Below are 23,463 nucleotides of genomic sequence, written 5' to 3' on the forward strand. Positions count from 1 at the left end.
TTTGAAAGGCATTTGACGTCCTGCCAACAGCACCACCATTTTGGGCACAGACCTTCACAGCTCATGATTTTACTTCCAAACATCACCATCTCCTTTAACAGGCCAAATAAAGCCTGAACAGAGCTGCCAGCATCAGGACCATGCAGTAGGACCTTTCAGAACAGCGCTGTGACTCTACCCCCTCTCTCCCAGGTCCGCACCGACAGCACCATTGCAAAAGCTCTGGCAGTGCCACCATTTTTTTTTAAGTAGTGAAGGGATGTTTATCTGATTGGAAACCGTGAGTAGTGGTATTTCATTCAAATCATTAACATCCATAACAATGAAGTTAACATAATTGGTAAATTTGCAGACTTAGTGGTATGGTGGATAGTGAGGAGGGTTAGGGAAGTCTTCAACAGGATCTAGTACAGAAAAATGGAATTTAACCTTGATAAATGTGAAGTGTTGCACTTCAGTAAGCTGAACCAGGGTGGGACTCACACAGTGAATGGTGGGACCCAGAGGAAGTTGTAGAACAGAGTACAGCGGCATGGTTACCTGTAGGTGGCTACGCAGATGGACAGAGGTGGTGAAGAAGGCATTTGGCATACCTGCCTTAATTGAATACACAAGTTGGAACCTCATGTTTCAGCTGTGAGACCACATAGAGTACTGTGTGCACTTTTGGTCACCTACAGAAAGGTCATTGTTAAACTGGAAGGGGTGCAGGTGAACTTCACAGGATGTTGCTGAGATGAGGGCTTGAGATACAGAGAGAGGTCAGATTGGCCAGGTATTCATTTCCCTAGACCATAGAAGGTTAGGTGTGCAAATAAACAATAATCTAGGCCAATTATATAAACTCAATTACAATCCACTAATGAAAAAATTACATGACGATTTAGAGCATTGGAAAGAGCTACCACTAACACTGATAGGAAGGATAAACTGTATTAAAATGAACATTTTTCCAAGGATACTATACTTATTTCAGGCATTGCCAATACAACTGACAGAAAAATTCTTCAAAGAGTTAAAGAAAATAATAAGGAGATTTTTATGGAGAGGGGGGAAACCGAGGATAGCACTAGATAAATTAACAGAATGGTATAAACAAGGAGGCTTACAATTGACCATAGAAGGCTGAGGGGTGACCTTATAGAGGTTTATAAAATGTTTTCCCCACGGAAGGTGATTCTAGAGCTTGAGGGCTCAGGTTTAAGATGAGGGGAGAGATTTAGGGCCACCTTTTTCACTCAGTGGATGGTCCATATCTGAAACGAGCTGCCTGAGGAAGGTGCAGAAGCAGGAATAATTTTGATGTTCAAAAGACATTTAGACAGATAAACAGACAAAAAGGGCTCAGAAGGATATAGGCAATTGGAACCTCAGAACAGACAATATGGGCCAAAGGGCCTGTTCCATGCCATACGACTGTAGTGTGGTGATAATATGATTGGAGATGTGAAATCCTGCTTTGGAACCTGGGCATTTAAACTCAATTAATTTAATAAAGCAAATTTTAAAATAAAATGAGTATTAATGCAGGTGACTGAAATTATTGAGTTATTCCATCAACCTGTCTGGTGGCAGAAATGTTTCTTTCCTGGCATCCTTGGTCTTAATTAAATGCAAATCCAGACAGCAAGATGTATGACTCAACTACCCAGAAAGTCACTCAGATCAGGATCAATTAAAGATGGGTAAGCTGGTAACATGACATCACATGTAATTTGGGAGAAAAACTTATTGCTCTAAATATCATCACAGCCACATCCTGCATCCAGATAGTACACAGGTGAGATGGATCAGCTGGTCACAACAAAAACCTGGCACGTAATGTTAGCAAAACTAAGGACCTGATCGAGGGCTTCAGGAGAGGGAAATCAGGATAACATGAATCAGTCCTTATCGAAGAGTCAGCAGTAGAGTGAATCAAGAACTTCAAATTCATGGGTATCAACATCTCTGAAGGTCTATCCTGGGGCCTCCACTTCAATCCAATCATGAAGAAGGCTCACCAGCATCTTAGTGAGGAGATTTGGTATGTCACCAAACACTCTTGCAACTCTCTACAGGTGTACTGTGGAGAGCATTCTGATTGGTTGCATCATTGTCTGGTATGGAGGTGCCAATGAATAGGACAGGAAAAGTGTGCAGAGAGTTGTGAACTCGGCCAGTGCCATCATGGGCATCAGTCTTCACTCTATAAAGGAGATTTCCTGTCTCAAGAAAGCTGGCTCTATCTTCAAGAACCCTCACCACCAAGGCCATGCCCTTTTCTCACCACTACCATCAGGAAGCAGATACAGGAGCCTAAAGATGGCACAAGAACAACTTCTTCCCGTCTGCCATCAGATTTATGAATGGACAATTAAACACCGATACTACTTCACTTTCTCATCTTTTGCACTAATTTTTTTTAAAATAATTTATAGCAATATTTGGACCTATCTTTGGCTTGGCTTTGCGGATGAAGATTTATGGAGGGGTATGTCCACGTCTGCTGCAGGCTCGTTGGTGACTGACAAGTCCGATGCGGGACAGGCAGGCACGGTTGCAGCGGTTGCAAGGGAAAATTGGTTGGTTGGGGTTGGGTGTTGGGTTTTTCCTCCTTTGTCTTTTGTCAGTGAGGTGGGCTCTGCGGTCTTCTTCAAAGGAGGTTGCTGCCCGCCGAACTGTGAGGCGCCAAGATGCACAGTTGGAGGCGAGATCAGCCCACTGGCGGTGGTCAATGTAGCAGGCACCAAGAGATTTCTTTAAGCAGTTCTTGTACCTCTTCTTTGGTGCACCTCTGTGTCGGTGGCCAGTGGAGAGCTCGCCATAGAACACGATCTTGGGAAGGCGATGGTCTTCCATTCTGGAGACGTGACCCACCCAGCGCAGTTGGGTCTTCAGCAGCATGGATTTGATGCTTGCGGACTCTGCCAGCTCGAGTACTTCGATGTTGGTGATGAAGTCATTCCAATTAATGTTGAGGATGGAGCGGAGGACCTATAATGCTATTATAAAACAATAAATTTCTTGACATGTTCATAACAATAAACATTTTGATTCTGCAAGAGGTTTAAAATATGTGTTGGTCAGCATGAGTTAATTTCTTAGTCTATTACATCTGTGGCTGAATGATTATTTTACAACTTGTTCATTGTTAATTATCTGTGTCCATTTTCTTTTGCACTACCATTTAGTGGTAATTCTGTTGTGCCCGTGGGAAAAAAAAGAATCTCAGGGTTGTATGTGATATCATGTATGTACTCTGACAAAATTCTGCATGATTTTCCAAATTTTAATAGGTAATTAACATGGTCTGTCTCCTTCACACCCTTTCAGAGGACATCGCAGATTTCAGATTTATTGTCAATGTTTTCATCAGTTCAGGAAGGGAAATGTGCATGCAAAGATAGTGGAGGAACTCAGCAGGTCCATAGGAGATAAAAATATATAACCGATGTTTTGGGCCTGAGCCCTTCTTCAATGTGGTGAGCAAAGATATGACCTCCACCCCATTCCCTTACCGACATGTCTGTCCTTGGTTTCATGTACTGCCAGACTGACACCACTTGCAAATTGGAGGTACAACCCCTCATGTTTTGTCTGGGCACCCTCCAACTGGATGGTCTTAATATTGATTTCTTAAGTTTCCATTGGTCCCTACTCCCCATCTTTCCTCTAGCGCTGTCTCTCTCCCCTTTTCCCTCTCTCCTTTGAGCCAAAAACACCCCCAACCTTCTCCCAATTCTCACCTTTCCACTTTCCTATCCTCTTATATCTATTTAACATGTTTTGTCTGTTGGTCTGTGCTCCTCCCCCTCCCATTCTTCCCTTCTCCTTCACCATTTTAGCACAGAAGCCTGTCTGTTTTTGGAAGGCCTGAAACATTAGAAATGCATCTTTACTTCCTATGGACACTGGAAGGCCTGCTGAGTTCCTCCAGCATCTCTGCATTTTTACTATGATTACGACATCGACAAGACTTCCGAGTTCCACTTCATGCATGCACTGAAACTTTGTGGCTTCTTCTTTTCCAACAGACTGGTGGTGGCGAAGAGGTTTACAAAGAACAGCAGAGGCAACAACAGCTGGAGAATAACTACCGTTTTGTGTGGGGAGAGAGGCAAGAGGAAGCACGGTCATCGAGCACAACAGACACCGATGACATGGATTTCTAGGGGCGTGTGGCTTTCAGTACAAACCAAGCACATCTCTGGGTGTTGGCACATGAACCAGCTGATTGGTACTTTGCCGTGTGTAATGGCACATTTGTTTAGTGATCATTGATCACTTTGAATAATAAATGTACCTCCAGAAGAATGATCACAATTTTCTATTTTTATTGACAACCTCAAAAGGAAGTTTGCATTTATCTGAGACATCTTTTTCCATGTGTGGGAATTGGCATGTATGGACATTGCTAATCACTTATGAATGTGTTCTTTAGTGATGAACCCTGCATCCAGACCAGCGATTGAGTGCCCTCCTTGGGTGACAGAGAAATGTGTTGTCAAGATTCCTTTATTGTCATCTAATAGTGCACAACTTGTAATATTACACAAAATTGCCTTCTGCAGACAGATTGACCATTAGTGTCGCCAGGCACCCCTTATAGGAAGAGAGAAAGAGAACCAAAATAAAGTCCCCTCAGAGTCGCTGAGCGTCTGTAGATTCGCTTGCCGCAGCCACACACTTCGGTTCCTAATGTGGTGAGTAATGAATGTAATTTTTTTAATCTGCAAAATGAGCTTCACTTCTCTCCATAGAAAAGGGAAAGCCAGGTGGGCAGAAGGCCTAAAAATGAGAGTATGGAGATCATAAAAGGATCAATGTGGAGGCAGAAGCCTAGCATTGGACAAGACCCCATTGCCAGCATTGGACAAGACCCCATTCCTTGTGTACCTCACAAGACCCCAGTATCTGCTGTGTTTTTTTTGTTTACCTCCATTTGGGGTCCAGATCTCTTTGATGAATGGGTCAAATTATGGTGATACCCTGTTTCTGAATTCAGTCATTCAACTGACAGGATAAATAACAAGTGATAAAGATGCAGTTTGTCTCCCTTCAGAGTTCTGGAGAAACTCAAGACCATAGCATCAGCAGATTTTTTGTTTACTGTAATTTGTCACTGAGAAGACATCTTGGCCCTAGCTCCCTTTCCCACAATAAAGTTGTGCCCTCTTGTCCTGAACCCTCCAGCAGTGGGAAACAACCTTTTTACATCTACTCTATCCATGCCTTTCAACATTCAAAATGTTTCAATGAAATACTCCCTCGTTCTCCAAAATTCCAATGAGTACAGGCCAAGAGATATAAAGGTTCCTCATATGATAAGTCTTTGATATCCAGAATCATCCTTGTGAGCCTCTCCAATTTCAGCACATAGTTTCTTAAATGAGGAGCCCAAAACTGCTCAGACTACTCCAAGTGAGGTCTCACCTGTACCTTGTAAAGCCTTAACTTTACATCCTTACTGTTATATTCTATTCCTCTTTACCATCCCTGCTGGACTCTGAGTTAAACCATCATCTCTGCAGATTCCAGGGTCAAGTTCACCCTCCCCAGCTCTCCAGATTCCTCTGCTCCTGAGAGACTGAGCCCAGCCTATCCGATCTCTCTCTGCTTGTTCGAAAGCTAGAATCACTTCACAACATGTGGAAATACCAATACAAAACACTTAAAGAACAAGTGTCAAATTACCAACCATCTTTGATATATTAGAGGTGTTTTTCCAACACAATTTGTCATTGTGAACACTACCAAAAGTATTCTCAAGATATCCCTTTTCATCGGCTACTGATCAGAAGTTGAACATAAGCCATTTGTGATGCCCTGATGACATTTCTTACATTGCACAAGGTTCAATTACACTCAACTGGTTTCAAAACATTGAGTCAGACAGCATGGAAACAGGCCTTTTGGACCAACTTGCCCACATCCATCAAAAATGACCCACCCACATTCGACCCACTTGCCTACATTTGGCCCATATCCTTCTAAGCTAGTGGTTTTCAAACTTTTTCTTTCCACTCACATACCACCTTAAGTAATCCCTATGCCATAGATGCTCTGTGATTCGAAATGGATTACTTAGTGATATATGAGTGGAAAGAAAAAGATGAAAACCACTGTTCTAAACCCATCAAAATCATACAACAGCACAGAAAACTGGCTCTTCAGCCCTCCTTATCAGTGCTGAACTATTCTGCCTAGTCCCACTGACCTGCACCTATTCCATATCCCTCTATACCCCTCCCATCCATGTACCTGTCTAAAATTTTCTTAAATGTTAAAATTGAGCCTACATTTGGCAGCTCGTTCCACATTCCCTCCACTCTTCCCTGAACTTCTCTCCTTTTACCCTTAACATGGGCATGGTAGATATAGAAAGGTTGTTTCACACATGGTGGGATAGTCTAGGACAAGAGGGCACAATTTCAGGATTGAAGGGCATCCAATGAGAACAGAGCTATGGAGGAACTTCTTGAGCCAGAATGTGATAAATCCGTGGAATTTGTTGCCACAGGCAATTATGAAGGCCAAGCCATTGGGTGAATTTAAGGCGGAGATTGATAGCCGGGGCATCAAAGGTTATGAGGAGAAAGCCATGGGGGGGGGGGGGGGTGCCTCAGTGTTGAAATGGACGATTAGATGGCTGGTAGACAAAATGGGCTGAATAGCCTATTTCTGCTCCCCTGTCTTGTGATCTTATGGCCTTAACCAATCCACTCTGATTCCACCTCAGTGGAAAAAGCTTACTTGCATTTGCTTTGTCTCTATTCATCATAACTTTCTATACCTCTATGAAATCTTCCCTCATTCTTTTACACTCCTGGGAATAAAGTCCCAACCTGTTTAACCTTTCCCTGTACCTCAGTTTCTCAATTCCTGGCAACATTGTGGTAAATATCCTAGGATCCATCAAAACGTTTTGTTTGTTCCGAAAAATGTCTTTTTCTTTGTTGGTTATTTGATGACATTCCATGATGAACATTTCTACTGTTGCAGGTCGGAGAGGAGGATTAGTGAGGGTGGGAGTCCCATAGAACAGGTGAACTTTGTGTCTGTGTCCTCATGAGCACTCTGGTTGTCCACGATGGGAGTGTCTGGTGATGTTCCCCTGGGCATGTGGTAGTGCGAATAGGTTCAATGGGTTCAAAGAGTAACAAGTCTTGGACACACGACAGTAGAAAATGGTGATCTTTATTTCCACGTGGGAAAACTGAACACACACACACAGACACAACAGTAGCGGGAAATCATACACCAGATGCTGGTCAGTCAAAGATACTCGCAACTCCTGATGGTGGATCTGGGGTTTTACAGCAATACCTGCCACCGCTGTACAATCCACAGGCATGGGACATTGAGTGAAGAACGCAAAACTAAGCACAATTTCAACAAGTGATAAGCCATGGTCTCTCTTGGGTAAATGCCACAATAGCCCCCCATATTATACCAACATACACCACACAACTGGTCTGTGATCTCATCCACTCCTGGAGTGGAGCTCAGGTGTTGTCTTGGAGGAACAAGAATGTAAGCTGCCACTGGCTGGAGAGTAAGTGCGGCTCAGGGGTGCCCTTGTGACCTGTGACAACCAATGGTGTGGCAGCCTCGCTTGTGGATGGATCTAACCTTTGATTGGCTGGTGTTTCCTGCCGGAGAGGACAGGTGACCTTCCGTGCAACAGGGCACCAATGGGAAGTTGTGGCAGCAGATATTTACACAGTGAGGTCCCTTCCCCCACTCGTCGGGTGACCTGAATCTGCCTTAGCTATTCTTGATGCATTTGAAATGGTTCTTGAGGTAAAACAGCTTGTCCTGCAATTTGCTGTCCTCCTCCCCTGATTGGATGTAACGCCGCTCTTTGTACCTCTTGTCGCTCTCACTTTGTTTCGTCCAAGGCATTACAAGTTTGGAGGCATGATCGACCACCACATCAATGCAAGACCCAACGTGGAGAAGGCCCAGACCATCGATGAAGAATTCTGCAGGGAACACAAGAGTCCATGTAATCGGAGAAAGGCAGGGCAGATGTTTCCCTCCCTGACAAATTTGAGCCCCAAGATGACCTTGCCTCATCTCTATGGACCATGTCCACCACACTGCCCATCTCCCATCCATGGTAGACGCAGGAACAACTGCAAGGTTTTAATACAGGTACTCCCTGACTTGCAACCTATGCGACAATAACCATCCACACATATGATCAAATTTTTTAAAAATATTAAATTTACACAGTTTATGTTGTATTTGACAAACTATAACAGGGATACAGGGCATGTAAGAACCAAAATGTGCGCACTTACCTTATTAATCGGCGTCCCGGGGTCCGTAGGCTGGGTGCGGCCATCTTGATTCCTGTGCTCATGCGTTGAGTCTTCGGATGGCATATGCACGGTGGGTTTACTTAACTCTCGCGCATGCCCAACTGAACTGCAATAAGCAAACCCACCGTGCATATGCCATCCGAAGACTCAACGCATGAGCACAGGAATCAAGATGGCCGCACCCAGCCTACGGACCCCGGGACGCCGATTAATAAGGTAAGTGCGCACATTTTGGCTCTTGCATGCCCTGTATCCGTTACGGTTTGTCAAATACAACATTTAATTAAAAGGTTTGCTTTAAGACTGGTACTCCATGCGCATTGGCAAAATTCTGACGCGTCCATTTTGAAATATGACCGATCCTTCAGTCCCGATTACAATCGTAAGTTGAGGAGTACCTGTGTTTAAATTTAGACATACAGTGCGGTAATAGCCCCTTCCAGAGCAGCTGTAATGGCAGCACTGCAGCTGGAGCAGACCCAGGAGATCAGGGAGCAGAGATACAACCCTATTCCAAAGGGTCCTACTGCCTGGTTCTAATGCTGGCAGCTCTGTACAGGCATTAAATGGCCTGTTAGAGGAGATTGTTAACTCCTCAGGATTGGACAAGATGTATACCAGGTTGCTCTAAGAGATTGCTGGGACCCTTGCTCTGTGATTTCTATAAATGACCTGGATGAAGATGTAGAGGAATGGGTCAGTAAGTTTCTGGATGATACAAAGGTTGGAGGAGTTGTGAATAGTGTTGAATGTTGTCATAGGTTAAAACAAGATATAGACAGGATGCAGAGTTGTGCAAAAGTTGCAGATGGAGTTCAATCCAGGTAAGTGTGAGATTATACATATAGTAAAATTAAATTTGAAGGCAGAGGGTATGGTTAATGGTAGAATATTTAAGAGTGTGGAAGAACAGATGGAACTTGGGGTCTAAATCCATACATCTCCCAAGGTTGTCACACAGGTTGAAAGGATAGTTAAAAAGGCCTTTGGTATGCTGGACTTCATTACTCAGGGGATTGAGTTTAGGAGTCCACGGGATGATGCTGGAGCTCTATAAATCTCTCTTGAGACCACAGAATATTGTGTTCAGTTCTGGTTGCCTCATTACAGGATGAATATGTCAGCTATGTAAAGAAGATTTACCAGGACGTTGCTTAGATTGGAGAAGGTGTCTTATGAGACATGGTTAACAGAGCTGTCTAGGGCTTTTCTCTTTGGAGTGAAAAAGTATGAGAGGTGACTTAATGGAGGTCTATAAGATTATGAAAAGCATGGATAAGGTAGACACCCAACTTTTTCCCAGGAGTATCAAACACCAGAGAACATATGTACAAAGTGAAGGGAGTAAAATTTAAGGGAGTCATCAAGGGTATGTTTTTTTATGGGTGCCTGGAGTGCATTGCCCGGGGTGGTGGTGGAATCGGGGCATTTAAGAGGCTCATGAACAAGCACATGAATGAAAGAAAAGTAGAAAGTTATGAGGTCAGGAGGATTTTTTTTAAGATATATGTCGGTTGTCACAACATCATGGTCTGAAGAGACTGTGTTGTAATATTCTATGATCTATGTTCCAGAACAGGGGTAGTCAAACTGGCTACCTGTTGTCCATTTTTAAGTGGCCCAGGGTGAATTTTAAAATTAGAATGGAATGTGGTCAGTCAGTGGTTCCCAATCTTTTTCTTCCAACTCACATACCACTTTAAGTATTCTCTATGTCATTGGTGCTCTGTGATTAGTAAGGGATTGCTTAAAGTGGTATGTGAGTTCGAAGGGAAGGTTGAGAACCACTGCTCTAGACCCAATTTTTACCAAAATATTTTGCTTGAGAAAAGTTGTCATCGGCCCATTTCCTTTGGAGTTATGAAACCATACACATAACAAGTAAATTAGGCATGGTTAAAACAGTGGTTTTCAAATTTATTTATTTCCATCCACCTACCACCTTAAGCAATCTTTTACTAATCACAAATCACCTATGGCATAGGGAATACTTAAAGTGGTATGTGAGTTGGAAGAAAAAGGTTGGAAATCACTGGCATAGTATAGTCTCTAACAATAAATTGCACTGTATGTACATTGTGCTTCTTAGTTTCAACACTAGATGTCGCTGCCATTTTGAACAACTACTAGACCCACCATTGAAATATTAGAACCGTAGAATGTTACAGCACAGAAAAACAGGCATTCGACCCTTCTGGTCTCACTGACCTACTCTCATTCCATAACCCTCCAGATCTCTCCTATCCATGCATTTAACCAATTTATTTTTAAAACTCGAGATTGAATCTGCATTCACTACATCAGATGGCAGCTCATTCCACATCCTACCACTCTCTGAGTGAAAAGCTTTCCCCTAATGTTCCCCTTGAACCTCTCCCCTTTCAGCCACAAGCTATGACCTCTCATATTTATTTCCCCCAATCTAAGTGGAAACATCTGTCTATACTCCTCATCTTATAAATCTCTATCAAGTCTCCCTTCATTTTTCTTCATTCCAAGGATTATAGTCCTAACCTGTTTAATCTTTCCCAGTAACTCAACTCCTGAAGGCCTGGCAACATCTTAGTAAATCTTCTCTGCACTCTTTCAATCTTATTGATATCCTTCCTGCTGTTGGGCAATATTCTAAGTGTGGCCTCACTATTGACTTGAAAACTTCAACATAACATCCCAACTCCTATACTCGATTCTTTGATTTATAATGGCTAAGATGTTGAATGCTTTCTTTACCACTCTGCCACCTTCAGGGAACAATCTATCTGTATTCCCAAATCTCCTTGCTCCTCCACACACCTCAATGGCCTACCATTTACTGTGTACATCCTACCCTGATTTGCTCTTCCAAAGTGCAACACCTTACACTTCTCTGCATTAAATTCCATCAGCCATTTACTGGCCCAATTTCCTAGCTGGTTCAGATCCCTTTGCAAGCTTTGAAAATCTCCCTCACAGTCTATGACACCTCCTATCTTTGTGTCATCAACAAACTTGCTGATCCAATTCACCACGTTATCATCCAAGTCATTTATATAAACAATAATTGTCCCAACACAGATCCCTAAGGCACACCACTCGAAACAGACCTTCAGTCCAAGAGGGAACCATCCACCACCACTGTTTTCTTCCACCAAGCCAATTTCAAATCCAGTTTGCAATCTCTCTATGTATACCTAGTGTCCTCACCTTCTGAGCCAACCTCTCATGTGCAACCTTGTCAAAGGCCTTACTAAAGTCACTATAGACACCATCCACAGCCTTTCCCTCATTAACCTTCCTGGTAACTTCCTTAAAAAACTCTACAAGATTTGTTAAATACAACCTACCACACACAAATCTATGCTGACTGTCCTTAATCAGTTGATAATGGTCCAAATATCTCTATATCCTATCTCTCAGAAATCTTTCAAATAATTTACATAGTACTGACGTCAATGAAAACATTTACCTTAGTTGATTAAACATTGCAGAACTGAAAATATGAAAATTTCAGACATGGTGGGAAAATGAATGTTATTTCACAGAAGTCAAGGGGAAGTGTGATTGCTTGTTATACATGGTTGGCATAGAAGTTAGCCAACCCTATACAGCACCTGCAATTGGGACCAGATCGGGTTTCGAATCCCATGCTGTCTGTAAGGAGTTTGTACATTCTCCCCATGCCTTTGTGGGTCTTCTCCAGGGGCTCCAGTTTCCTCCCACCATTCAAAAAAAATGACCCAAAGGTGTAGGTTAATGAGGTTTAAATTGGGCGGAACGGACTCATGGGCCAAAATGGACTGTTACCATGTCAAAATTTTTAAATCTTTTAACTTTAATAGCCTATTAACAGATTTACACATTGCATCTTAACCATGAAGATGAACACTTGAGCCATGAACTGTTATCATTGAGAGTTGTGGAGGAACGTTGGAGACGGCCTTGTCCCTTTCTTGATCATTTCTCCTACTTTTATTTTTCATTCAGCTTTTTATTTTCCACTGCTTTTTGAATGAGAGTTTTAAAGAGTTTTATTGTGTGCATTTAAATTAAATTTAAGAGCAGCAGATAATGAAATACCTACCGTAATATGTGAGCACATCAATAAACTACTGTAATGTCAACAGTTAAACTGTTCAGTCGTGTTGTATAGTTATTTTGATAGGAATTGAATTTTCGATGGCTCAGGGTTTTCTGGTCTCAAAGAACTTTTTCTTGCAGTGTAAGTTGTTGAAAATTGCTGAGCAAAATATTGTTTGGCTCATGAGATCTAATATTTTTTCTGTACGTGGTCTACAACCAAAACGGTTTGGCCACCCCCTGTTCTGGAACATGTAATATTCCACAAAATTGCCTTCTATATGATGCAAACAGGCTGTGGGCTACTTAGGATTGGGTGGGTGGTGTGGTTAGCACAGGCTGTGGGGTGCTGTAGACTAGCTTACAGGTACCATATTGGATCTGGGTCTCGAGCAGGTGCTGTGGGCAAGAAGGGCTCCCAATGTCTTCTAGAGCACGTTGGAGGTTTGGATATGGAGCTCAGGTTGCTAATTAATTGAACAGGAGTTTGTGAGGATGTTGTAGTGGCGGAGGTGAATCCACAGACACTCTGTGACTCCAAAGGGACTCTACTTCTCCTTCTCTCGAACTGATAGGGACACCGGGCTACACCGATGGCAGCAGGCAAAAGGAATTTTGTGTTATGTTACATTTTCTGTCACAATACAAAAATCCTGAAATTAGATGAAGCTTGAGGCACAGAATCAGCAAAGGTTATTTTGCTCAGGGACAAGACAAAGACCTTAAGTCTGTAAAAGGACCTACCTCAAGCCTGAGTTTGGGTATTTTCCCCCAGTGTTTTCTGGGTTTTGTATTACCCCTGCCCTCCTCAGCAACCAGATCTGTCTCCTTGTCCTGTGCCACAAAGACGGCCATGCATGGACTCACCCAAGTGTCCTTGTCTTACGATGTGGGGGTCAAATCCCACTTGCTGCACCTTTTCTGTCCTCGCCATGAAGAAATTAATGACAGCGTCTGTGACAACGCAGTTGGGGAATCCTTCCACCTTATGGTAATATCCTTTGCGGATAGTCAAGCAGTCTCCCTCCTCGCCACCTTTCTCCACACTGATTTGGTGCTGAAAGTTAGCTGAATATTTGGTCACTTCTCTCACTGAGCCGCCTACCTGCAATGCAAGGGAAACTCAACATGATGATTTGTTCTCAGTGCCATTTCCATGGTTTTCTGTTCCAAGACAGCTGAAATTACCTCTACTGCCATCAACCCGGTCCCTCATTTGCATCCCCCTCTCATTCGCCCTTGCCCCTTTCACCCAGAGACACAAGGACAGGATCCCCCTAGTCCTCAGCTACCTCTCCATCTCCCTTCGCATCCATCATTACCCCACTGCCCCACCCCGGCAATTTCTGCTACCTACAGCATTTTGTAGGGAATCCCTCATCCATTTATCCCCACCCACCAATGAACTGGAGGAACAATACCTCAAATTCAGCCTTGGCACTCTTCAACCAAATGGCATCAATATCAACTTCTCCAATTTCCATTAAAATGCCTTTGTCTAGCTCCATACCCCTTTTCCTTCCCTCCTATCAGAGGAATATCCTTCTCAGTCTTCTCCCCATCACTTCTCAGCTTTTTCTCCCACCTCACAGTTAATCTATGCTTCTCCACCTGCCTTCTCCTCCCCTGTCCCTTCCACCCTCCTCTTCTCTCCACCTCCTTTGCCTCCTCTGATCCTCTCACTTGGCTCCATTGGTCAGGCCACACCATTTGCATACCCGGTTCAGGCTCCTAAAGCTTTCTATTCTGAGTTCTCGGGGGGGGGGGGGGGGGTCACTAAACAGAGGAAGAAATTGATGTGCATGCTCAGAGATAACCAAGAAAGTCTGGAGATGGTGGGTAGGAGTGCAATGCACAAGTGAGTTGGAGAAATTAAGTAGGTCTCGCAGCATCGACGGGAAGAGGAGGGTAGCCAATGTTTCAGGCCTGCGGTGTTTGTCAGGTGGAAGGTACAAGGTTTAATATTTAATTTCAAACGCTGGCACCTCCACATCGATGCGCTGGAATGTTCACCACTCCGGACTCTGGAGTAGAAACTAATGTTGACTTCCCAAATCCAAGGCAAGGGAGCTATAAAATGGAGAAATCTGTCACAGGAGTTACTTGACATGGAATCAATATTTAGACCACAAGACATAGGAGTGGAATTCGGCTGTCCAGCCCATTGAGACTGCTTTGCCCTTCTCTCATGGCTGATTTACTATCTATCCTCTACAACCCTATTCTCCTGCCTTCTTCCCATAACCCTCGATTCGAGTCAGGATTCGAGAGGGTGCTGAGGGCAAAAGGTCCAGAGAGGGGCCCTTGGGCGCTGAAGGTTTCTTGATTGTGACGGAGGTATGGATCTGGAGTTCAGGTTGCCGATGGATCTGTACTACTGCAGAGGCTATGGGAGCATTGGAGGGACTCTCTTTTTGCTTCTTTCTCTCGTACTGTTGGCCAGGTGACCCAAATGGTGACTGCCTGATGGCAGGCAGAAGTTAAAATACATTATGTGTGATGTATTTAATGTATTATTACTAACAAAAAAAGGAACCTTAAACCTTGATTTCCTTCCTCAATCAACAGCCCATCTCCCTCCGTCTTAAATATACTTCCATAAATCTTGAAATTGATTTTGTTATCAAAATCTGTTTAGGTTAGTGGATTTTCACAAGTGTCTTTGCAACCGGAAGCCAATTCCCAGTGACCCCCAATCTGAGACTTAAATTTGGGGGAGGTGCGGTCAAAGGGATGGCATCTTGCCCTCACGCAGTTACAGTTGAACCCCGGGGCAGGGAACTCACCAGATCCAGAGTGGTTCTCTCCAGGATGTCCACCATCTTTTCCAGTTTGGTGTCCGCAGCGAAGATAAAGTCGTCGTCAACCCAGAGCAGGTACTTCGTTTGGACCTGGGAGACGGCCAAGTTCCTCCCCGCAAACCAACCCTGGGGTGGGAATAAGAAACCTTGAATTAATTTCAATCAGGTGACAACACGTGATTGAAAGCCACAGAGTTTCCGGGAAGTCTCACTTCCCTCGCTCCTAAACATTCTTCCCATACCAGACTGTGATGCAGTTGGTCAGCATGCTTTCCACTACACACCTACAGAAGTATGCCAAGGTTTCATACCGAACCTTCACAAACTCCTGAGGCACTGGTATGCTTTTTCTCACAATGACATTTGTGTGTTGGGTCCAGAAAAGATCCTCCAAGAGTATGACTCACATAAATTTAAAGTTACTTAATTTGCAAATTGAATTTGAAAAAGAATCTTGGGATTGTATGCAAGGTCACGTATGTACTCTGAAAATAAATCTCAAATGTTCTGGAGTTCTATTTTTTTCAGACATGATAAAGGGGGAGGAGTGGCATTGCTCATCAGGGAAAATATCACAGCTGTGCTTAGACAGGACAGCCCAGAGGGCTCATCTACAGAGGCCATATGGGTGGAGCTGAGGAACAGGAAAGGTGTGACTACACTGATAGGGTTGTATTATAGACCACCCAATAGTCAGAGAGAATTGGAGGAGCAAATCTGTAGCAAGATAGCAGACCGATGTAAGAAACAGAAAGCTGTGATATTAGGAGACTTCAACTTTAAACATATTGATTTGGACTCCCATACTGTAAGAGGGCTAGATGGCTTGGAGTTTGTCAAATGTGTCAGGAAAGTTTTCAAAATCAATATATAGAGGTACTAATGAGAGAGGATGCAGTACTTGATCTCCTATTATGGAACCAGACAGGTCAGGTGACAGAAGTATGTGTAGGTGAATATTTTGGGACCAGTGACTATAATGTAATTATTTTCAAGTTGATTATGGTTAAGGATAGGTCTGGACCTTGAGTTGAGATTTTAAATTGGAGAAGGGCCAATTTTGTGGAAATGAGAAAGGATCTTAGAAGAGTGGATTGGGATAAGTTGTTTTCTGGCAAGGATGTCTTCAGTAAGTGGAAGGCCTTTAAAAGCAAAATTTTGAGAGTGGAGAGTCTGCATGTTCCTGTCAGGATTAAAGGCAAAGTTAGAGAAAAGACAGAGAGTGGTAGAGGATGATTGCTTCTCAGACTGGAGGCCTGTGATTAGTGATGTGCCTCAGGGATCGGTGCTGGGTCCATTGTTATTTGTTGTCTATAATGATTATCTGGATGATAATGTGGGAAATTGGATCAACAAGCTAGGAGAATGGGCCAAAAAGTGGTAGATGGAGTTTAATACAAACAAGTGTGAGATGTTGCATTTTGGAAGGGCAAACCAAGGTAGGACTTGCACAGTAAATGGTAGGGCACTGAGGAATGAGGAGGAACAAAGGGATCTGGGAATCTAGATACATAATTCGCTGAGGCATCACAGGTAGACAGGGTTGTAAAGAAAGCCTTTGGCATCTTGGCCTTCATAAATCAAAGTATTGAGTACAGGAGTTGGGATGTTATGATGAAGATGCTTAAGACATTGGTGAGGCTAAATTTAGAGTATTGTGTGCAGTATTGGTCTCCAAACTACAGGAAGGATTATCAGTAAGATTGAAAGAGTGCAGAGAAGATTTACTAGGATGTTTCCAGGTCTTCAGGAGTTGAGTTACAGGTAAGATTAAACAGGTTAGGACTTTATTCCTTGAGGTGTAGAAGAATGAGGGAAGATATGATAGAAGTTACAAAATTATGAGGGGTATAGACAGAGTAAATGCAAGTAGGATCTTTCCACTTAGATTATGAGAGGACTTGGCTTTAGAGTGAAAGGGGAAAGTTTTAGGGGGAACTTCTTCACTCAGATTGGTGGGAGTGTGGAATGAGCTGGCATCTGATGTAAATGCAGGCTCAAGTTTTAAGAATAAATTGGATAGATACATGAATGGGATAGGTCTGGAGGGTTATGTAATGGGTGCAGGTCAGTGGGATTAGCAGAATAATGTTTCAGCACAGACTAGAAAGGCTGAATGGCCTGTTTTCTGTGCTATAGCGTTCTATGGTTCTAACATCCTGGCCAGCTGCCACTCAGTGTGGTACAGTTGCTGTAGAGCAGTGGTTTTCAGACTTTTTCTTTCCACTCACATACCACCTTAATGGTAAGGGATTACTTAATCAGGACAGAAACACAAACGCACACCTTTGCAGGTTGAGTCAGTGGTGAAGACAAATGCAATCCTGGCATTCATTCAAGAGGAATAGAATATAAGAACACAGATGTGATGTTGAGGCTTTTATAGAGCACTATGAGACCTCATTGGAGATTTGTGGGCAGTTTTGGCCTTCTCATTTAATAAAGGGTGTGCTGATGTTAGAGAGGGTTCAGAAGGATGATCCTGGGAACGAAAGGGTTATCATATGAGGAACATTTGACAGCTCTTGGCCTGCACTTGGAATTCTATACCAAATATATTAACTTTATTTGCTCAATTTAGTCAGTTCTTGGGCTGTAAATTAAATTTGCAGAAGAGTGAACTATTTACCCATAAAGAGGTCAGTTTCAAGATGCTAATTTTCCTTTCAAGGTAGTGAAATTGGATCGATTGGTGGTAATAAAAGCAGTAGGGATGATCACTGAAGTGATCCTTCCCCCCTTCCCGAGTCAACAAGATTTACCAGAGTTGTTGTCTAAAGAGGGTTTGCAAAATCAGTGAGGGCACCCAACTATTTCACATGGCAGCATCTTTCAGTTACTCCTGTTGGGAAACAGGAGTAAGATTATCAAAGCCAGGACCACCAGTCTGAGAAACAGCTTTTTCCCATGCTGAGTGATTGATGAACTGCTCTTACAAATCCTCTGAGACTCTACCATGTATTAAACAGCATTGGTTTATTATGTGGATACGTACTGTAATATAGCTTTTTTGTATGTGTGGATGTGTATTTGCATTTTTTTTGCATGGAGCTCCCTCTGAGTCAGAAACAAGTGATGCCAGACTAAACCCTGGCCCTGCCACTCCCTCTTCACCATCCCATCTCTGTCCCATAAATCATCAAAGCCATGTACCTTCTCAAAGGGCATGAAGTACTGCTCAATATATGGTCCTTCCATCTTTTCTGGGTTGTTGTTGTCATCTGCGATCACAATGGTGACTTTGGGGTAAAACTTCCTGATGCTCGATATCAAGTCCCTCAGCTTATCGTACCTTAAGAAGGTTTTGGTCGCGATTGTCACCAAGGCACTGATGTTATACCCTAAGACACAGCAGTGAGTCACCACATTTCATTTCAGGACAGGAATGTTCTTCCACTAAATAGATTTAAAGATGTTACAGGTTTGACTGCAGTTTTTTTTTTTATCCACGCAGAACCTGTGCAGATCAGGACAGAAACACAAATGCCCATATTTGCATGTTGAGTCAGTGGTGAAGACAAATGCAATCATGGCATTCATTCAAGAGGAATAGAATATAAGAACAGAGATGTGATGTTGAGGCTTTTATAGAGCACTATGAGACCTCATTGAAGATTTGTGGGCAGTTTTGGCCTTCTCATTTAATAAAGGGTGTGCTGATGTTAGAGAGGGTTCAGAAGGATGATCCTGGGAATGAAAGGGTTATCATATGAGGAGCATTTGACAGCTCTTGGCCTGCACTTGGAATTCTATACCAAATATATTAACTTTAAATTGAGCAAATAGTCAATTCTTGGGCTGTAAATTAAATTTGCAGAAGAGTGAACTCTATTACCCATAAAGAGGTCATTTTCAAGATGCTAATTTTCCTTTCAAGATAGTAAAAAACCAGTTTAGATATTTGGGGATTATAATTACTTTGATACAAAAAAGATTGTCTTTCAATAAATTTTTGTAACTCCAAGTATTATTAACAGGATAGTCACCTTTATCTATTACAATGATTGGATGCATCAATTGTCTTAAAATGAATATTTTACCTAAATTTTTGTATCTTGTTCAATCTTTACCTATTTTTATTCTTAAATCTTTCTTTGATTCACTGGATTCGATGATCTCATTATATATATGGCAAGGAAAACAACCTCGTATGACCTCATCTCTAAAAGACTAAAAGGAATGGGGGGATTACCACTACCAAATTTTAGGTTCTATTACTGGGCGGCCAATAGACGGAATTTACTCTTATTGTGACATTTTGATAAGTTAGCTAACTGCCCTTCGTGGGTAGAAATGGAATTGAATTTTTCTAAAAAGGCATAATGTTGGCTATTTTAGGTTCATTTTTACTTTTTTAGTTTCTCTAAATTGACTAAGAACCCAATAATGATGCATAGATTAAGGATACAGACACAATTTAGGAATTTCTTTGGTTTTCGTAGTTTATCTCTTGCCATTCCTATTGTTACGAATCATCTTTTCCAACGCTCTTTATTAGATGTAGGTTTTAAGGAATGGTATAGATTAGGCATTAAAAGTTTTAAAGATATTTTTATTTCAAGGTAATTTTGTTTCTTTTGAACAACTATCAGCAAAATTTAATCTTTCTAATAGGTACTTCTTTAGATATTTACAAATTAGCCATTTTGTTCAGTCCAAACTTTCTGATTTTTCTCTAATCTCTGAAGCGAATCTATTTATTGATTTGCAATTTTTCCATGGAGGTTTAATATCAAATATTTATAATAATTTTATGGATTTAAGTATGGTCTCAATGGCCAGGATTAAGAACGACTTGAATAGAGCATTCTCAGATGAGGAATGGGATACAATTTTGTACACAATATTGTTTGTTGCAATTTAAGGTGGTGCACAGAATACACATTTCTAAAGTTAAATGATCTTGTTTTTAATCCTGGTATGGATCCATTATGTGATGTGTAAAATTTGTGAAGCTTAATTGATTTATATATTTTCCGAACTTGTAACATTTTTTGGAAAGACATTTTCCAAACTTTATTAACAATTCTTAAGACTAAATGAGAACCATGCCCCTTTGATTGCTTTATTTGATGTTTCTCAAGAAGAGGATACATCTCTGTCCTCAACACAGAAAAGAATCTTGGCTTTTGCTTTGTTGATAGCTAAATGAGCAATTTTGATGAAGTGGAAAGATAATGTTTCACCCACTCACATTCAATGGTTACATGATACCACGTCTTATTTAAGCTTGGAAAAATTAAATAAAATGTTAAAGAAGAATTTGATAAGATGTGAGGCCCATTCACGGATTATTATCATAATCTGAGAATTTAAGTAGTGTTGATGCTCCAGGGATTCCCTGCCTGGTGTCTGGGGCCATTATTTGATTCATATTTACAATATATACAGATAACCTTGTTTAAAGGGAGGGGGTAGATTAGTAGGAAGATAACATTTTCTTCCATTTTTTCCTTTTTATTATTAAGATAAGGGGGGGTTAACTACAGATTGAAGATCATATCACAAAGCAACATGATCACATCAAAGAAGTATAAAATATCTTCTATGAGGTATTTTTACATGTATTATTTGTATAATTTGTGTATTCAATATTATTTTTGGACATAGTACAAGTTATGATTTAATTGCTTGATTATAACATTACAGAATTTAATGTACTGAATGAAATAAATTACAGTATAACTCCGATTATCTAAAATGGATGGGACTGGGCCCATTTCGGATAAATGTATTTTTCAGAGAATTTGTCATTTTCAAAAAACAACCCAGTAGCTACAGCAAATCACTTATAACAGTTTTTAAACAACAACAAACAACAAGGGAAGGCTTTTTAAGCATTAATGTTTAATTCTCACCCAAAAAAAATGCTGGCCATCGCCGACACCTCCCCACCAAGGCCCCGCTTGTGACGGGAGCCCGAGGGTACCACTCTGCCCGGGAGCTTGAGGTCTTACTGCTGCAACTGCGAGAGCCCGAAGTCCGCTGCTGCCGGCGCAGGAAGCCTGAGGTCCCAGTCAGTTCGGCTCCGAAAAAATTTCAGATAAACAAGGATTTTGGATATCCTCATTTATCCAAATTTTTTAAAAATTTCAGATAACTGAGGATTTCAGAGAATCCAATTTTGGATAATTGAAGTTGTACTGTAATGTAATAATTCTGGTTATGCTTCCAATTTACATTTGATATGTATATGATTTGATTTATTTAATGTAAAGGGCTTTTGTTAAACTCAATAAAAATATTTTTAAAGAAAGGCAGCTTTTGGCCTGTATTTGGAATTTGGAGAATGGTGGGGGGTGGGGAGAAGAGAGGGACAAGATTGAAACATTATAAATGTTGAAAGGCAGAGACAGTGTAGATGTAGAAAGGTTGTTTCTCATTGTGGGAGAGTCCAGGGAGGACGCAACTTCAGGATTGAAGGTCATCCACTTAGAGGGTGGTTAACCTCTGGAATTTGCCACAGGTAGTTGAGGAGAACAGGTCATTGGATGTACTTAAGGCAGAGATTGATTACCCAGGTGTATCTAAGGTTATGGGAGAAGGCTGGCAGTGGGACCGAATGGGAAAATGAAATCAGCTCATGATTAAATGGCGGGGCAGACTCGATGAGCTGAACAGCCTATTTCTGCTCCAGTGTCTTATGGGGCCAACTATTCAGCAGCATAAGGAGTGAACTAGCCCATCTGAGCCATTCGCAGAGGTAAAATGTACAGAACAAAGGCCAAGAACAGCCTTGATGACTTGTAGACTTGTCATGTTTTACACTCCTGAGCTGCAGGCAGCGCCCTGGTCAAAATAACGCATGGCTGGCCTACCTCGCAAAATGCAACATGGTCTGCTCACTCAATCGTGACAGGTCATCAAGATAAACAGCAGTGACGCAGGCGTTCAGCCCGTCAATTATGTGCTGAGCATGGAATACCCAATTATACACTCTTCATCAATCCAATTTCATTTTCCCTCATATCCCTATCATCTTCCCCCTCACACCCCCAAATTCAACCCCTAACCTAAACACTGGGGGCAATTTGCAACAGCTATTTAATTGCTGGGACATGGGAGGGAACTGGATCTCCAAGGTGGGGCAGGGTGTGGGGGGGGGGGGGGGGGAAGGAAACACATGCAATGACAGAGAGTGTGCAAACGGCACTAGAGGTCAGGATCCAACTGGGGTCTCCGGCACCGTGAGGCAGCATGCACAGATGATCAGAGGCCCAATTGAATGACTGAGGAATAGAAGCTGGCAGCACAATATGGCAATGGCAGCACGGTGGGCGTAGTGCCTGCAATCAGGATCGGGGTTCAAATCCTGTACTGTCTGTAAGGAGTTTGTACGTTTTCCCTATGTCTGCGTGGGCTCCGGTTTCCTCCCACCATTTGAAACATACCGGGGGTTATCGGTTAATTGGGTGCAAATTGGGTGGCACAGGCTCGTGGGCTGAAATGGCCTGTTACCGTGCTGTATGTCTAAATTTAAATTTTTTAAAAAGTCCTTGTTGGGGTGCTGAGGTTGGAGAAGGGACTCCAATTCATGGCCCCTGTTCCTATGCTTGAGGTTCAGCCTCCAATATCCGCCACAGGCAAAGATTTCATTTCAGTCATCGACAGACCTCAAGGCAGCTGACACTTACCTGACTGGCTCTCAACATTGTAAAGCTTTGGGATGATGGGGTGCCGGATTTTGATGATGAACGCAGCCTGGTGTCCATGAGTTTCAAACAGCACTGAAAGGCAGAGAGCAATGGTGAATAGGTTGCCTGTGCAAAGCTCATCACTCTAGGGCAATGTGGATGTAGGGCTATCAGAGAAAGGAGGGAGGAAGGACTTGACCTCCTCAGAATATCCCAAAAGTATTTGCACATCCTCACAATATCCCAGATGGACTTGCGTATTCACAGGATGTCTGAGAACAACTGTGAGCATTGCCCGGCACCCCTAACAAGAAAAGATGCTCTTGTTGTCTATCAACCTTTTTGCATTATACTGTCTGCTAATGCAAACCCAAGGAATACCCCAGGCATGGATTTGAACATTCAATGATATCAGTTATTGAAGCAAAATGTTTTGTAATCCAGCAATATTTCAATAGACTGCAAAGAAACCTCCTTTGTGTCCATCAGTGCTGAAGGCAAGTACTGCTTCATGTAGTTGTCCAAGAGCTGCTGGTCATTCCCAATGAATTCACAATCAGGTGATATGAACAGTCTTCTGATTTCTGTCACCACAGATGTCAGCACCCTGTTCATGTTTCACCTTATGCATTTAGAGGTCTAAACACTTCCCGTCTCCAAATG

The 23,463-nt window shown here is 42.3% G+C and overlaps 2 protein-coding genes across 15 annotated transcripts in view; one reads left to right on the top strand and one right to left on the bottom strand.

Annotated features, from left to right (window-relative positions):
* LOC138750446 (protein OS-9-like) overlaps nucleotides 1-4,299 on the top strand; it is a 100,886-nt gene extending 96,587 nt beyond the window's left edge. For all 3 annotated transcript variants that reach the window (XM_069912490.1, XM_069912488.1, XM_069912489.1), the window contains exon 15: nucleotides 4,017-4,299. In XM_069912490.1, coding sequence (XP_069768591.1) covers nucleotides 4,017-4,154 — 138 coding nt within the window. In that variant the 3' untranslated portion in view covers nucleotides 4,155-4,299. The remainder of the gene's footprint in view (nucleotides 1-4,016) is intronic.
* Nucleotides 4,300-7,162: 2,863 nt separating this feature from the next.
* The window catches only part of LOC138750447 (beta-1,4 N-acetylgalactosaminyltransferase 1-like), an 80,200-nt gene continuing 63,899 nt past the window's right edge, over nucleotides 7,163-23,463 (bottom strand). For all 12 annotated transcript variants that reach the window (XM_069912501.1, XM_069912499.1, XM_069912496.1 and 9 more), the window contains 5 exons: nucleotides 22,801-22,893; nucleotides 18,320-18,507; nucleotides 15,152-15,292; nucleotides 13,233-13,470; nucleotides 7,163-7,967 (listed from right to left, as the gene is read on the bottom strand). In XM_069912501.1, coding sequence (XP_069768602.1) covers nucleotides 7,750-7,967; nucleotides 13,233-13,470; nucleotides 15,152-15,292; nucleotides 18,320-18,507; nucleotides 22,801-22,893 — 878 coding nt within the window. In that variant the 3' untranslated portion in view covers nucleotides 7,163-7,749. The remainder of the gene's footprint in view (nucleotides 7,968-13,232; nucleotides 13,471-15,151; nucleotides 15,293-18,319; nucleotides 18,508-22,800; nucleotides 22,894-23,463) is intronic.

Source organism: Narcine bancroftii, unplaced genomic scaffold (genome assembly GCF_036971445.1).
Source record: "Narcine bancroftii isolate sNarBan1 unplaced genomic scaffold, sNarBan1.hap1 Scaffold_151, whole genome shotgun sequence".
NCBI lineage: Eukaryota > Metazoa > Chordata > Chondrichthyes > Torpediniformes > Narcinidae > Narcine > Narcine bancroftii.